Raw genomic sequence first — 15,449 nt, 5'->3', positions numbered from 1 at the left:
CATATTCTTGGAATTTAAAACAACCTTTTAAACATTGTTTAAACAACCTTTTTGGCAAAATATATTCTTTTTCAAGGCAGATATATATTATTTGCAGTTAGAGAAATAGTTGGCAACCTGTTATTTGTGGTTATTTATTTATTTATTTATTTATTTTTAAAATAAAGTCAATCTGAGTAAAGCCTGTGGTTGGTTTGCTTGGAAAATTATTGACCTCAGCCTGTTAAATGCCCCTTGGAAAAAAACAATAGTCTTGGCAGTAACTTTGACTCACCCCCAAAGAATTCAACAGAGTATCTGAAGAGATTGCATCATCTTGAACGAATGTGCTATGTTCTGCTCATGTGACTTTAGTTAAACTGCTGCTTTGAATGGTGTGGTAGAAGAGGAAGAAGAAAATTGAGGCCTGTTTTATATAGGACACTGTCAGTCCCATGTTAGCCAGGGTACTAAAAAGCCAAACATGCCCAGCCTGGAGCTCCTAACCTGTTAGCAGGGGCAGACTAGCTGCTGATGGGTATTGGGCTCTATCTCAGAACTGCCTGCCCAACATCATCCTTTACATGCCCTCCCGCTTCTTGAAATAATCACCTCTTTTGCTTCTTAAATACTAGTTTCACAGTTTCTTCCAGAAAATACTGCACAACCTTGAGACTGTAACATTTTCCAATTTCAGCAAAGGGTTAAAGGAAACTGGAAAAAAATGTCATTCTAACTCATAGAAAGTTACGTGCAAAGAAAAATTATAAATGCTATCAGTATTAAAAAGAGATACTAAAAATAAACATAGTATTTATCTTACAGAATTAGGAAGAAAAGAACAATAAACCAAAAGGAAATAGGAAAAAGAAAATAGTAAAGATCAAAAGTGGATTGAGTAGAGAACATCAGTCAGGCTTCCTGATGCATGCTGTAATCCCAGACTTAATAGGCTGACAAGACTGAGTTCAGGGCCAGCCCAAGCTACACATCCAGACCCTCCCTCCAAAACAAAAGGCGGGGCATGGCTCAAGTGACCGTCCTGGCAAGGACAAGGCCCTGATTTCAAACCCCAGTACCACCTTAAAGAAGATAAATTACCTTCCAGTACTCTAAAAAGCACAGTCTCATTAGATTTGTTTATAGTTAATCAAAATGATTTTTCAAATCTATTACGTAAATAAACCTGCTTAACCTAAATGTCTATGAGTGGGTGCTGACTTAACAAACTAGAGATCCATACAGTGGACTGACACACAGTTATAAAAACAAAAAAGGTTGTTTTTCTATGTTTTGATAGGGAAAAAAACCAGACAAAGAACACTGCCTTTTGTGTAAAAATAAAAGGAAGGAATAAGAATGTAAGGTAATATTTGATTTCTGTGTGCAAGAAATAAGGGGTTGGGGGAGATTGGGTGGGCACTGTCAAAATCAAGAATAGTGGTTGTCTATGGCAATGGAAGGAGGAGACAGGGCATAGGAGTCTATAAGGGAGACTCTTTGTGCTGTATGTGTTTATATTTAACTTGTTTGAACCAGGAGAATTTTTTATCTGTTTAAGAATTAATTTAAATTTATTACATTTTTTTTAATCAGCAAGAAAAATGTCCCAAAAGAGAAATTGGCAAAATACATATTGTGATACATCTGTGGAATACTGAATAGTCACTGTAACATGTTTTAGTTTGTTTTCTGTTATTATAACAGAATTCCTGAGGCTGGGTATTTTAGAAAGAAAAGAGGTTTGTTTTGGCTCATGATTCTGGAAGCTGGGAAGATCAGGAACATGGTGCTGGCATCTGCACAGTTTCAGGTGAGGGATTGGTGGCAGAAGGGCAAGCAGCATGTATAGGAGAGGAAGAAAGTGGAACTGGGTTTATGACAACTCACTATAAAGATAATTAATGCAATGAGAACTCACTCATGTAGCAGAAAGTGTTAATCTCTATGAGGGCTCCATCCCAGTGGCCCACACATCTGGGCCCCACCTCCTGACATTGCCTCTTTGGGAACCAGGCCGCATGTGAGCTTTGGTGGGCACAAAGCATATGCAGACTCTAGCAGATATGATGCAGGTTGTGAAGTGGCAGTGGTTGAAATGCTGTCACAGTGGCACAAGCACAGGATGTCAGAATGTGCCAGAACCCAAGCGTAATTCACAATGCTGATGAACAGTTTTGTGGATGACTGATGTTTACATGTTATATTGAATGATGGCTGGGATGAAAAGTTAAATATTAAAAAAGAATCACAGCTCTGAATAGTTCATGTAAAATAAAATGTAGGGAATGAGAATTTTTTTTTTTGGAGGGTGGTGGTATTAGAGTTTGAACTCAGGGCTTCACACTTGCTAGGCAGGTATTCTACTGCTTGAGCCACACCACCAGTCCCAGGAATGGTAATTTTAATAGTTGGGAAGAAACAGAAAGCCTCACAGAGGAAAATACCAATAGAGTCAATTATTTTAAAGTACTTAAATTTTCGTATGTCACACAATTAGAAAAGCCCAAGCCAAACGTGTGGATGTGTCCTTAACATGATATATCATTGATGTCGTGGACAAAGGTGTAAAGGAAGTGTGAGAAAATAAGAACTAGTTGTTAAAAGTATGGATTACAAATGAGTTTTGTTTCCCTTAGATGAAGTATAGTGGTCTTACCTTTGTAGCAAATATTTATTTCCAACAAGGAAATGTTGCTCTGGAAGGACTAAGTATTTTTCTAAGAAAGGGAATAATGTAGACAGCCTTAATGAATGTTATCTCTCTGACTATTTCATTATTAGAGTGTACCAGGCATCAGATCAGTCTGGAGATGGAAGTCTCTGATGCAGTGTTGCCAGTCTGTCATTTTTGATAGAACTCTTGAGAAGTTGAAAAGAAGACAACCAAAGAAGCTGCCGATGGAGTGATAGATGTAGCACTCAGTCAAGTTGGAACCACAAAGGATTAAGCTACAGGATTGTGTTCCTCTCATTAAATTTTTTTATTAGGATATATTTGTTGTATGGGGGGTTCATTGTGACAATTCCACGTAGGCGTATGTTGTACATTGGGTATATTGCCGCCACCTCTCTTTATTTTTACCTTCTCTTCTCCCAGGTTGGTGGTACTAAGGCTGGTGTAGTCCGATTTCTCGGGGAGACTGACTTTGCCAAAGGGGAGTGGTGTGGTGTGGAGTTAGATGAACCTCTTGGGAAGAACGATGGAGCTGTTGCTGGAACAAGGTTGGTTTGCAGTTGTGTGACATCAGGTCACCCTCTTGCACATGAAAGTGCTGAAGGCAGATCTCACCAAAGGTGTGTAATTAAATGGAAAAGAAAACTGGAAGTGTAGATCAGTGACAGAGCACGCGTCCAGCATATTCAAGGCCCTGGCTTCCATCCCTACACTTCCAAGAAAGAAAAAGGAAATGAATATTTGAAAGACCTGTATTTTTATTTCCTGAGACTTGCCTCCTGCCTTTTCCCCACTAGGATTTAGTTGTTCTTTTGACGGTGTTTAGTAATACTTACAGGACATTTGAGTAGATTCTCTTTAGTTTTTAAAAACAGGAAGAAAATGTGTTACTCTCCTGGCTTCTTTCCCTGTGATTCCAGTTCACCTCTGCAAATTCTTGGGCATCCAGGGGCAGAGGTGGAGCAAATGCCACATGCTGGTATAGAATTCTACTTTAGGTTTAGAATTTCCAGTAGACCAGTCACATGTTATTAGTTGGAAGAGCCTTTTGGTTATAGTTGTTGCTTTTTGAAATTAAGTTGTGTTTGTTACTGTTCTTATTGTTCTCTAAAGATACTTTCAGTGTCAACCCAAATATGGCTTGTTTGCTCCTGTCCACAAAGTCACCAAGATTGGCTTCCCTTCCACTACGCCAGCCAAAGCCAAGGCCGCTGCTGTGAGGCGCGTGATGGCCACCACACCTGCCAGCCTGAAGCGTAGCCCGTCTGCCTCCTCCCTCAGCTCCATAAGCTCCGTGGCCTCATCTGTGAGCAGCAAGCCCAGCCGGACAGGACTAGTAAGCTTTCCTTCTTTATCATTATGTCCTCTGCTTCCCAGGCACTGGACACACCTGTAGCTAGTGCCCTGCTTTGCTTGTCCTTGTCCTCAGTGTTGACCATAGCTTGCTAGGAAGGTCCGTGCAAGGAAGGTTTCAAAAATGTCACCCAAACAAGAATATGATTTGTGAAGTAGGAAAGGGTTTGTAATAGGAAAGCATTTATAATAGCACTTTTCAGGTTCCTTTTTTTTTTTTTTTGGCAGTGCTGGTGTTGGAACTTAGGGCCTTGCGCTTGGTAGGCAGGCACTGTAATACTTGAGCCACACCTCCGGGCCATTTTCCAGATTCTTTTTTTTGGTGGAGTATTTATTTATTTTTAATTTTTATTACTGTTGTACTGGGGGTACATCGTGATACTTTCGAAAGTTCTTATGATATATCGTAGTTGAATTCACCCTCTCCATCATTTTCCTTTATCCCCCCCCCCCCCGCCACCCATTCAGATTCGTAAATGCTTAAAAATCTACCAATCCTTGGTGAATCTGTAATAACTGTTGCTTATTCTTTTCTCTAAAATTATTTGGGCCAAGTATATTGAAGGGATCCTTTTCTCAAATATGTAGGTTTATTTCTCTTTGACTTTAATCTTGAGAACCAAGTATTTTGAGAAAAAGTGTGTTCTCAGAAATTTAATATTATATTAATACCTTTTAACTCACTGAGAACTGTTAATGTGTGAAGTGTTCCTGATATGGTCCAGAGAATGCAGCGGGGACCTTCTGGAATTTGAAAGGGAAAAGTCATGTGTTTTGTTTCATTTCTGTCTTCATCTCCTTCTCTTGGTCCCTCTCCCTCTCTCTTCCTATTTAGATCAATGATAATAAGAATCATCAGAATTAAAATGGTGCCCCATTTTTTTCTGTTAACATGGTGTGTTGTTAGAGTCAAAAGCACTGACTAGACCTCATTCTCTGCTCTTAAGTTCATTTACTTGAAGTGAGGCAAATGTTGCTTACATCAGAAATGGCAGCACAAGATTCTACTCCAAACTGAGTGCAGGATTTCTGCTTTATGATGGGTGAATTTGACAGGACTTAGAAAGTTAAGTGGTGGGTTCCTGGCAGTAGGGTTCTTGTACTTGATCTGCTTTTGCCTTCTCTTTTGTCATGGTTGGTCAGAGAAAGGTGAGGTGGTGAAATCCTTAAGTAGGGTAATGCTTCTCTGTCAGCCAGCTGGAGCATCTTCCTTCTTATGTTCAGATAAAATGGATACTGCTTGGACTGTTTCAATTTGAATATGAAAAGAAGGACTGCGTCCTCACAGAACAATTACAAATAGACTCTTATGAGGAAATTGTGATAAGAACAATGAAATGGAAATGAAGGAAGAACAAATGCCTTTTTTTGGACCAAGTCTTGTTCAAGGAACTCAGCAAATTCCAACATGGACATCTTCTACTCTGCTATTCTAGGAACGATCTGTGGAACTGTCTGCTATGGATGAAGAATTCTTTCCTGAATAATTATTATTAGCTTATAAATTATAAGTGTCATTTTCTTAGGGTTAAACCAAGCTGTCCCTGCTCCCACCAGTCTTCTCTGACATTCAGACAAATCTCAGTAACTCTTAGCTCATTCCTTTTAGCGACGGTAACTGGCAGTGGAGGACTATCTCCTGCCTTGTGAGCCAGCTTAATTTTTGTGTTTTGTGTAGAGTGTATAGTTTCTAAATGAAAAGTTACTGTGAAAGTATGATAAAGATACAAAATAATTGGAAGTATGATTTCATTGATCAGAGATGTATTTCTGTCCTAGAAAAACAAGTTGAAAGAAAAGTTAATATTTTAAAGTCATTCTTTAGTAACCTTAGTGGCTTACTGTTAGGAAATATCCCACTGGACACTGCACTCTTGTCAAGCCTTGGAATTGTATTTATCAGTCACCACCTTCATTTTCTATGCTACTTTGATTTTTCAGCAATACTTGTTTTTTATCTTGGCAAAAGTGAAAACCCCGCTTTGCAAAGGTGTGATACTATTGAATAGAGTACAATATGATGTTGAAACTGAATTGATTCAGTCATTTGCATGGTGTGAAACACATATCTGTTTCCTTTGACATTTCAAAACTTCTTACAGCATCCCTATGAGTTTGCAGGGGCCCCTGGGGCATCTCTGCATATGGTTTGAGAACCTCACGCTTAATGTTCACAGAAAGAGCTGTTAGTAAAAAGTGTATAATTTAACCATATACTAAAAGTGGATAGTTAATTAATCAAATGATTAAAAGAGAGAACAGGAAATTCCCTCTAGTATATTTAAGTAATTCAAGAAATTTCACAAAATGAAACAGCAAAGAAAAGCGTGGGTTTTTTTATTGGATTCAATTGCTTTCATAATTATCAAATTGCCAAATTATTAACTGATGGAAGATCCTTACTGCTATGTCAGTCTGTATCCTGTGATGAGGGCCAAATAGACTGATGAAGAGAAGAGCACTCAGGTGACAAATGAAGCTTTGTTTGCAGAAGACAAAACAAAGGCTGAATTGATCTGGAGCCAGCGATGGCTAAGTCAAGGCCTTGAAGAACTGCTTGGCAAGGGAGAAGACCATTTCCTAACTCCTTCAGCCTCCAAAGCTTAGCGTAGAGGAGAATGATTCCTGCCCAGTTACCTGCTGACAACAGCAGGTTATTTCCTTTGGGTTTTAGGTGACTATGGAGGGGTAGGTATGTGAAACGGCAGAGATTAACAGGTGATAGAACTGAACAAATGAACATATTCTTTCTTAGAGTCTCCCTCTCCCCCTTCTTCCCCCTTGCATTCTTCTCTATTACTTCCCTACACTCCTTATTTCTCTTTTCCCTTTGTCTCCCCATTTCCTCCCTCCTCCTTTCCTCTTTCTTTCTCTTTCTCCCTCCCCCCTCTCCCTCTCCTCCTGCTCCTCTCATGTATACATGCCCACACATATCTTTTAACTACTCACATTTATGAAGTCTGCCTTTCCCTCTTTATAAGTCTCTGGTGGTTAGGAGTCAGGTCCTAGAGATTGAATTTCTAGGTAAGATCTTCCATGACTTGCCTTTTGAGAGAAAAATGAAGAAAACCCTGAAAAAAATTTAATCATTTGAAGGTTTTGTGACTCCATTGGAGACTTCTTCATTACTTAATGGTTATTTAGAAGCTTGAGAAGCCTTAAAAAGTCTCAGCCTGAAGTCTTAGGGCCAAAAGATTGACCAGTATCATCACCAGAAGATAACTTATTAAACTTAGACTGAAACAAAGTTTAGAGAAACGTGTTAAATGGGTTCTGGGCAATTTTCTAGATTCCTACAAGACCCTGTCAACACAGCTCAGAGTACCTATGTTTGAGCCACGTGTTCACCCTCTAAACACATTTTGGATTGTTCCTGTGATTGTACAATGATGTGTTCTTTATGAGATTTACAGGTAGAGGCGTATGCTGTTTTGTTTTCTTGGTGAGAACTTTGCATAATACTTTGCAAGCCTCTGAGCTAGGGCAGCGCTCTTGGCTTTGCTGAGGAAACCTGCACCATGCATGCATCACTCCCTCCCTGACAACACCATCGCCCTTCACTTTTCTGACTTTCCTTTGCAGTTGACCGAAACCTCCTCCCGCTACGCCCGCAAGATATCGGGCACCACTGCCCTCCAGGAGGCACTGAAGGAGAAGCAGCAGCACATTGAGCAGCTGCTGGCTGAGCGGGACCTGGAACGGGCCGAGGTGGCCAAAGCCACCAGCCACGTGGGGGAGATAGAGCAGGAGCTAGCCCTGGCCCGGGATGGGCACGACCAGGTGAAGTCTGGCAATGACCTTGTTATGGAGATGGTGATGATTTCTAAATGGAGTGAGGAGGTGAAAGGCGTGCTTGGAGCCAGGGAGCTAGCCTGTGAGCACCAGAAATGAGTGTTAGTTTCTTTGCTGAGCTTGTTGAAAGCTGTGATCTGGGCCAGTTTCCATCGTCATAAAGATGAAGCTTTGTTCTTCTCTATTCTACCTTTTAGTCTTTACGTCCAGGTCTTTGGGCCTGTCTGTGTTAACCACTTGTTTACTAGGATGTGAGCAGTGATCACAGCTCCTCTTTGTAGATTATTATTGACACGTGTTTCAGCATTGGAAAAGATGAGAATTGTTTTAACTTTCTTTCTGTTGCTTTAATGGTGTGGTTTTTCATCATCTAATTTCCAGGAAAGCTGCTGAGAGTAACCTATTAAGATAGAAAGCATTGAGTGTGGAAAGGTTTAGAGTAATGCCCACCCACTATGGTAACACCTGTAGCTGTTTTGAGGTATCCCTGGGTCTGTTTCTGGGTTAGAGATTGGCCACTCACTAGCATCCTTGCTTCCCCAGCATGTCCTAGAACTGGAGGCCAAGATGGACCAGCTACGAACAATGGTGGAAGCAGCTGACAGGGAGAAGGTGGAGCTTCTCAACCAATTGGAAGAGGAGAAAAGGTGCTCTGACTGTTCTCTGGTGCATATGTGGCCTTTTCCTTTTAAATGATTTCCTAAGCTGGGAGCTGGTGGCTTATGTCTAATCCTAGCTACTTGAGGATCACGGTTCAAGGCCAGTCTGGGCAAATACTTTGTGAGACCTGATCTCTTTAAAAAAACAAAAAGAAAAAAAAAAAACCGGAGCAAAATGGGTTGGAGGCCTGGGTGAAGATGTAGAGCACCTGCTTTGTAAGCATGAAGCCCTGAGTTAAGACCCCAGTCCCACCCAAAAAAAAAAAAAAATTTCCTAGTAAGAGACTTGTCAGCAATACCTTTTTTGTGTCCACCCTTAGAAACAAAAAACTCTGTTCAGAAAAAATCAAGTTTGTCATGCCAGGTAAAGAGGATGTGCTTTGCTGGGTGCCAATGGCTCATGCCTGTAATCCTAGCTACTAAGTAGGCAGAGATCAGGGGGATTGTGGTTCGAAGCCAGCCAGGGCTAATAGTTCAGGTGACCCTATCTCAAAAATACCCTGGCCAGTGGATATTCTTGGTCCTAATTACCTACTGTTTTTGAAATTGTGTTATGTCTGGTGGGTGATATCAGGTCTTTGAGAAACTCAGAACCTTATTAGGGAGGTAGAAGTCTGATGGTAAACAATTAAAGAATTATTCAAATTAATATGAAATCAAGTGCTAAGTGGTATGAGACAGAAGTTTTGTTCTTTTTTTGTTTTTTTTTTTTCTTTTTTGTGATACTGGGTTTGAACTCAGGACCTCACATTTACTAGACAGGCACTCTATCCCTTAAGCCAGTCTAAGAAGTTTGGTTCTTACACTTGAGGTTTCTTTTTTTTTTTTTAATTGTTTTATTTTTCATATTTGAGGTTTCTTGAGACCAGAAACCAACAAGATCTAGCAAAAAAGTGTGTGCATGGACACCAATGGACCATCCTGAGTTCTGGGAAGCTGTCCTCCATTGGACTTACTACACCTTGTCATTTCTGAGATCAGCCACCTAGTTCAGTAATAACCTAGTATTACTTGTATGCTCAGGCTGGTCCCAGGCACTACGTGGTAAGAGGACATAGACATACAGATTCTTACTAAGGAAATCACTTCCATGCTGGAGAAATACTAGACATAGGATGTTCTCACATACAAAATATGGCTACAAAGCTGGACATGGTGGTGCATGTCTATAATCCCCACACTTGAGAGCCTTAGACAGGAGGATCACAAGTTTGAGGTTACCTTGGGGTACATAGTAAAACCCTGTCTCAACTCAAAAAAAAGCCAGGCACTGGTGGTGCATATCTATAATCCTAGCTACTCAGGAGGCAGAGATCAGGAGAATCAAGATTCGAAGCCAGCCTGGGCAAAGTAGTTTTTGAGACCCTATCTCTAAAAAACCCATCATAAAAAAGGGCTGGTAGAGTGGCTCAGGGTGTAGGCCGTTCAAGCCCCAGTACTGCACACAAAAATAAAAAGCTACAAGTAAAGGAGAGAACTTGCTAGACTTTTCTAAGCCATTCTGAATATCCTTGCACCAGTGCCATTTGCTTCTGTCCTTAAACTGTCTCTGACTGTGCAGACTGCTAGGCAGTAGAGACATGGCACAGCTCTTAAGGAGACTTGAGAGCTTCAATTTGTTAGAGTTCTCATTTAACTGAGCAGGTTTTTTGTTTTTTGTTTTTTTTTTTAAAGTTAGGGTCTTGCTGTGTAGCCCAGGCTGGCTTCAAACCTGTGATTCTCCTACCTCAACTTCCCAAGTGCTGATATTATAGGCATCCACCATGACCCTTGACTTAGGATTTTTTTTAATTTTTATTTTTGGTAATACTGGGATTTGAATTCAGGACCTTGTGTTGTACCGTTGAGCCACCCCCAGCAATATTTTTTTATTCTTAATTTTGCTGGAAATGTTTGTGGGTTGTTGAAGAATTTATTTATTTATTTATTTATTGTGGTACTGGAGTTTGAACTCAGGACCTTGCACTTGCTAGGCAGGCACTCTACCGCTTGAGCCACTCTGCCAGCCCTGTTGAAGAATTTTTTTTGTCCCCCTCCCATCCCCAAGAATTTTGTTTGGTTGTAGGTTATGACTTTGTCCTGTTCCCCTTTTTCCTTTGCATCCAAATTTGTAAAAAGTCATAATGGGAGGGGGGGTAGTTCAGTGATAGAACAATGTGTAGCATACACAAGGTCCTGGGTTCAATTCCCAACACTATAAACAAAACAAAACAAAACAAAAAGGCTCACAGTGTGGGTGTTACTTGGGTTTTGTAAATCTTCTGACTGTCACTGCCTTTGGAATGACGTTGATTGAAGCCACACTCAATATGTGAGAAAACATACACTTTTGAATCAAAGAATAGATTCCCTGATTATTTCTCCCCCAAATCATTCACAATTCTACTGTCCTAGTCTTGTAGGCGCTAGACTTATCAAGGAGGCAGTAAGACTAGGTCTCAGACTGGGGCCATGGATCAAGTGGTAGAGCGCCTACCTAGCAAGGCCCTGAGTTCAAACCCCAGTACCACAAAAAAAAAAAAAAAGACTTTTCTTTGTGCGAAAAGCCTTCCAGCACCACCCTAAAACAGTCCATATGGGGTGACATAAAAAGATTTGCTTCTGTAGCACTCTCCCCTAGGTTCTATATTGGAAAGTAGAAACTATACACTTGAAAACTGAAACCTATTTCTTTGGTAGTGAGACATTTTCCTGTTAGATTGGTCTTATCTTGATAGATCCATTCTAGTGTTTTGTGACCAATCGAACCAGTTTATATTTGAAAATTCTTGCCTCATGCCTTCTGGAGTCAGTGTCTGTATAAAACTTTGAGGTTTCCTAAAGTTAGAGTACAGCTTGTATACACCGGAGCTCTGAAACGCATGTCTTTATATTCTGTCTCTAAGGCATTTCTTCTCACCATCATCTGGGTTCTTCTAAGTGTTAGTCATAGATTGCAGGGCGGGGCAGGAGCACGAGTAAAGCAGCCATGTTCTTTAGTTACTTTCTTAAGTGCTTTATTTTGGTTTTATTTCACAGGAAGGTTGAAGACCTTCAGTTCCGAGTTGAAGAAGAATCAATTACCAAAGGTGATCTTGAGGTAAACCTTTCCAGCTCTCTAAAGCTTTTATGGGTATGAGTATTGAGAAATATGGGTGACATACTGTGCCAGCTGATCCTTGTGGCCAGAACAGTCAGCTGAGAGAATGGCAGGTGTTCTGCTTCTGGCCCACTTGGGTTGTAGGTGAGGCTTTGTGGCTGAGATAACGGTACAGGTCCTTGTGGTATTGTGCCGTGATAGGGTGTCCCAATTCCTGTGGCAGATTGAGATGCACATTACTCTTCTCAGGCTTCTAAATTCAAAGCCATGCATTGGATTTAATCATGAATCTGGCAGTGTATCCTCAATTTAAGGAAGTCCTAAGTGAGACTCTGTGTTCCTCTGATGATTAGAAATGACTTTTGAAAGAGCATTTTCAAATTTCATCTTCATAGTCCATAACAAAACTTTTTTGCTTTATCTCAGATTTTTCACTATAGCAGGATAAGTCCTCTAAAAAACTATAAAAGTTATGTGTGTCCTAAGAGTTGTTTTATTTATTTTTTGGGTTCTAAGGATTGTGGGCACAGCCTTGTTCATGCTAAAACCATGCTCTGCCACTGAGCAACATTCAACCCAAGTAGTTGAATTTTTTAAAAAGTCATTACTAGAGCAAAAAGTAAGAACAATTTATATTTTAACTTCTTTTACTTCTGTGGCATATTTAATATTAATTGTTAAGAGGTTTCTCTTACCTCTTAACAATTATTGATATTAGTTTTAAATTAGACACTGGAATTAAACAGCTTTGATGCTTTTCAAGCCACTGCCAGATGTGTGACAAATGTAAATTAACTTTTTCAAATTTTGGTGATTCTTTTCTATTTTAGTAAAAATTGCACTTGTTTGTGCAGTTTTTAGAAGAAATGCTTTTGCCACCATTACAATTTTAGAGTCTGTTGGCTGCTCACACTATACTTAAATTGTGGGCCTTTCCAAACAAGAAGTCTGATTTCTCTGGAAATAAATGTATCTGTACAGTCAACAAAGAGTAAAGGGAACGTTTTCTGAGTTTTGTAGGGTCCAGAATTTAATGGTTTATTAATAACTTAATAGACATCTTCTTCATTCATTTCATACATAGTCATATCCTTTAGTTGACTTTTGTGTTGTTCTTATCCATTTAAAAACACCCCAAAGTCTCATAGAAGTTTCATGTCATCATCTAATTCATATGAATTATAGCCTCTAGTGTTCAAGGGAGGGTTCAATTAAAATATTTACATCAGAATTAGGCTAGTATAGTCTTTCTGATAAACTTCTTGAAATTAATCAAATAAAGTCTTGAAACCCTAACACATTTTGAAACTTTAGTTGAATCTCTTTTTTCTTGTTTAATTTTTTTATTTTTTTACTGATAGCAAAAGAGCGAGATTTCTGAAGATCCTGAGAATGTAAGAGGGCACTTAACTGTGTGGATATCTCCTTTAACACAGATTGATTCCAGATTAAAATGCTTATTGATACACTCAAATACTAACTGCAGAATCTGACCTTGCAACATTGCCCTTAATATTTCTGTGCATGTGCCTTTCAAAGCAATTACATTTTTATTCTGAAGAAATTGTATGTAATGACTGAGCTCTGTAAATTCATTTGGGTAACAAACAGGCAAATACTTGCTTTCTAAAGAATGTTTGACAGAAGGAAAAAACTTTTTGTCTGAGGGCCTGGCCTTAACCTAATTTATCACGTTTCTAATTTTAGTAGAATTATTCCCAAAGGGATGGTAGCTGATAGAAGCATAACACATGTTAGATGAAGAAGTTGTAGAAATGCTAGAAGTTCCCCAAGTTGTTCAGGGTTCCCTAAGAGCAAATGAAATCCTGAGATTCCCAGCACCTTTTGCCTTTATGTGGCTCCCACATCAAGTGCCCATAAAGGCTCTCACTACCAGTGCAACTAACAAAAACTTAAAACTTAATCTGCTGTTACAGTATTTTCTCAAATGTCTGAAAACAGAGGCCAGTATTTTTCAGTGAAGGCACTGTGTATTTTATGTATCTTCAGTTTAATTTTTTTGTGGTACTAGGCAAGCACTCTACCACTGAGCTACTACCCCAGGTGCTTTTTAGTTCTATTTTGAGACAGTCATGCTACGTTGCCCAGGCTGGCCCTGAACTTGTGTTTCTCCTATCTCCTGAGTAGCTGGAATTATAGGTATGAAGCACTGCACACAGCTACTGTGTTGTTTTTAAAGTTACTTTTATTGAAGGGGGCTTTTTCCAGTAGCACTGCTACTAGGCACATATGTTTTTTAATTCCTCCCTCTGATTAAGATTGAACACCCAACGCAAACCTTACAAAAAGCAGCCTCTAGAACATTGCTTCTTAGTGCATCTGCCAGCTCTGCTACCAACTGATTTACTAGCGTAAGAGAACGAATTAAAATAAGTACTACTTTTGTTCCTGCTACCTACTTGCAGTTGAAATAGACAACTCAAGATGGAACTTTTTTCGGAGGGGGGTGAACCGGAGCTTGAACTCAAGACCTTAGGGCTCTTGCTAAGCAGGAGCTCTGTCCCTTGAGACACTCCACCAGCCCAAGATAGAACTTTTTAAAAGGTCTTTGTTCTGAAGTGTTCCTTTCTGCAAAGCTACTTCAGTGATCTGGATCTCTTTTCTCCTTCCAGAACAGGCTCCGCTGCCTCCGGTGTCAGTGTGCATGGGACCTCCCTCCTGCCTCTCTGTGCGCTTCTCACAAGGCCTTTTGCTTTCTTCTAAGCCCTTGTCCCAGGACTTTTCTCTTGGGATACCATGTCTTATTCTAAGAAGGCAGTACTTGAAAAGGGAGGGTTGTCCTGTTCAGTGTCACACTCTTACTATGGGCTGTGGATCGCTGGTTGCCTTGCTTCTGACTGTTGGAAGTCAGCCTTGCTTCTGACTGTTGGAAGTTAGCTGGAAGGTCTGCATGGGGAGATCACAGTAAAAGAACATTTGCCCTTCATCTGCACATAGTGACCTTTCTCCCGGAGAACACCTAATTCAGAGCAAAAGAAGAAAGGGTCCGTGGTTGCCTTTTGCTGTCTTCTGTTGTTAGTTTTGTATTTCAATTCCTGAAGCTGTAACCATAACTATGTAGATTTGGATTAGGCTCTTTTCTTGTAAAAGCAGATAATTTGAACAACTTCCATCTGTGGCATATGTGGACCAAGAGAACTATCTAATTAAGGTTTCAATTTTATTTCATTATTTTTGTGGAGTATAAAGAATGTAGAGGAAGAATTTTCTTTTTCTTTTTTTGGTGGTATTAGAGTTTGAACTCGGCTTCATGCTTGCTAGCAGGTGCTCTACCACTTGAGTCAGTCCACCACCCCTCCATGATTCGTAAGCAAAGTGGCCCTATGAATGCATTGAAGTCCCCAGAGTCCCAGTGGAGTGAGCGAGGATGTTTATAATCTTGACTTTTATATCCCATGTTCCACTCAAGTTCTGCACTGTTTGGTGTCATTTTGTTAAGACCACTGTTGTTACTTTCTCATTGCCTGTAATTGTCCAGACTGATGTACCAAGTCAGTGAGAACCACAAAATATCTTAAGTTAATCCAAGGAACTAACTAGTAGCTGCTGTGCGAGTTTTTCTCGTGAGTTTTTCTGATGGCATCTTGGGTAGAAGAGGCGTGGGAGAAGAAAGGTACATTTATACTGATAGCCAGATTATTTCAAGTGGAGCTAGATTTTGCTGCACTTGAGCCTGTGGAGGAAGAGGTTACCTCCTGGGTTCCCATCAGATAATCTGAGTACATTATGAGGGGATTCAGAGCACATGAGGTCTTAGAGACTCTGGCTTTCACTATTTTCCTACCTTTCTTTCTTCTGAGTTGATAAAAAATGACTTCATTTCAGCATGAAAATAATTCCTTTACAGTTTGAGTTAAGCTTTTCTCTTGTTCTGAGCCCCTTAATTGGC

The 15,449-nt window shown here is 40.0% G+C and overlaps 1 protein-coding gene across 25 annotated transcripts in view; it reads left to right on the top strand.

The window, feature by feature from the left end:
- The window catches only part of Clip1 (CAP-Gly domain containing linker protein 1), a 118,990-nt gene that overhangs the window by 39,026 nt on the left and 64,515 nt on the right, over positions 1-15,449 (top strand). For 13 of the 25 annotated variants that reach the window (XM_074060749.1, XM_074060750.1, XM_074060761.1 and 10 more), the window contains 6 exons: positions 3,080-3,204; positions 3,770-3,992; positions 7,592-7,789; positions 8,345-8,448; positions 11,479-11,539; positions 12,901-12,933. In XM_074060749.1, coding sequence (XP_073916850.1) covers positions 3,080-3,204; positions 3,770-3,992; positions 7,592-7,789; positions 8,345-8,448; positions 11,479-11,539; positions 12,901-12,933 — 744 coding nt within the window. The remainder of the gene's footprint in view (positions 1-3,079; positions 3,205-3,769; positions 3,993-7,591; positions 7,790-8,344; positions 8,449-11,478; positions 11,540-12,900; positions 12,934-15,449) is intronic. The other 12 variants (XM_074060758.1, XM_074060752.1, XM_074060763.1 and 9 more) reach the window with 1 other exon arrangement.

The sequence above is a fragment of the Castor canadensis genome, chromosome 18 (assembly GCF_047511655.1).
Source record: "Castor canadensis chromosome 18, mCasCan1.hap1v2, whole genome shotgun sequence".
Lineage (NCBI taxonomy): Eukaryota > Metazoa > Chordata > Mammalia > Rodentia > Castoridae > Castor > Castor canadensis.
The sequence above is the reverse complement of the archived record's forward strand: the minus strand, read 5'-3'. Positions and strand labels throughout refer to the sequence as shown.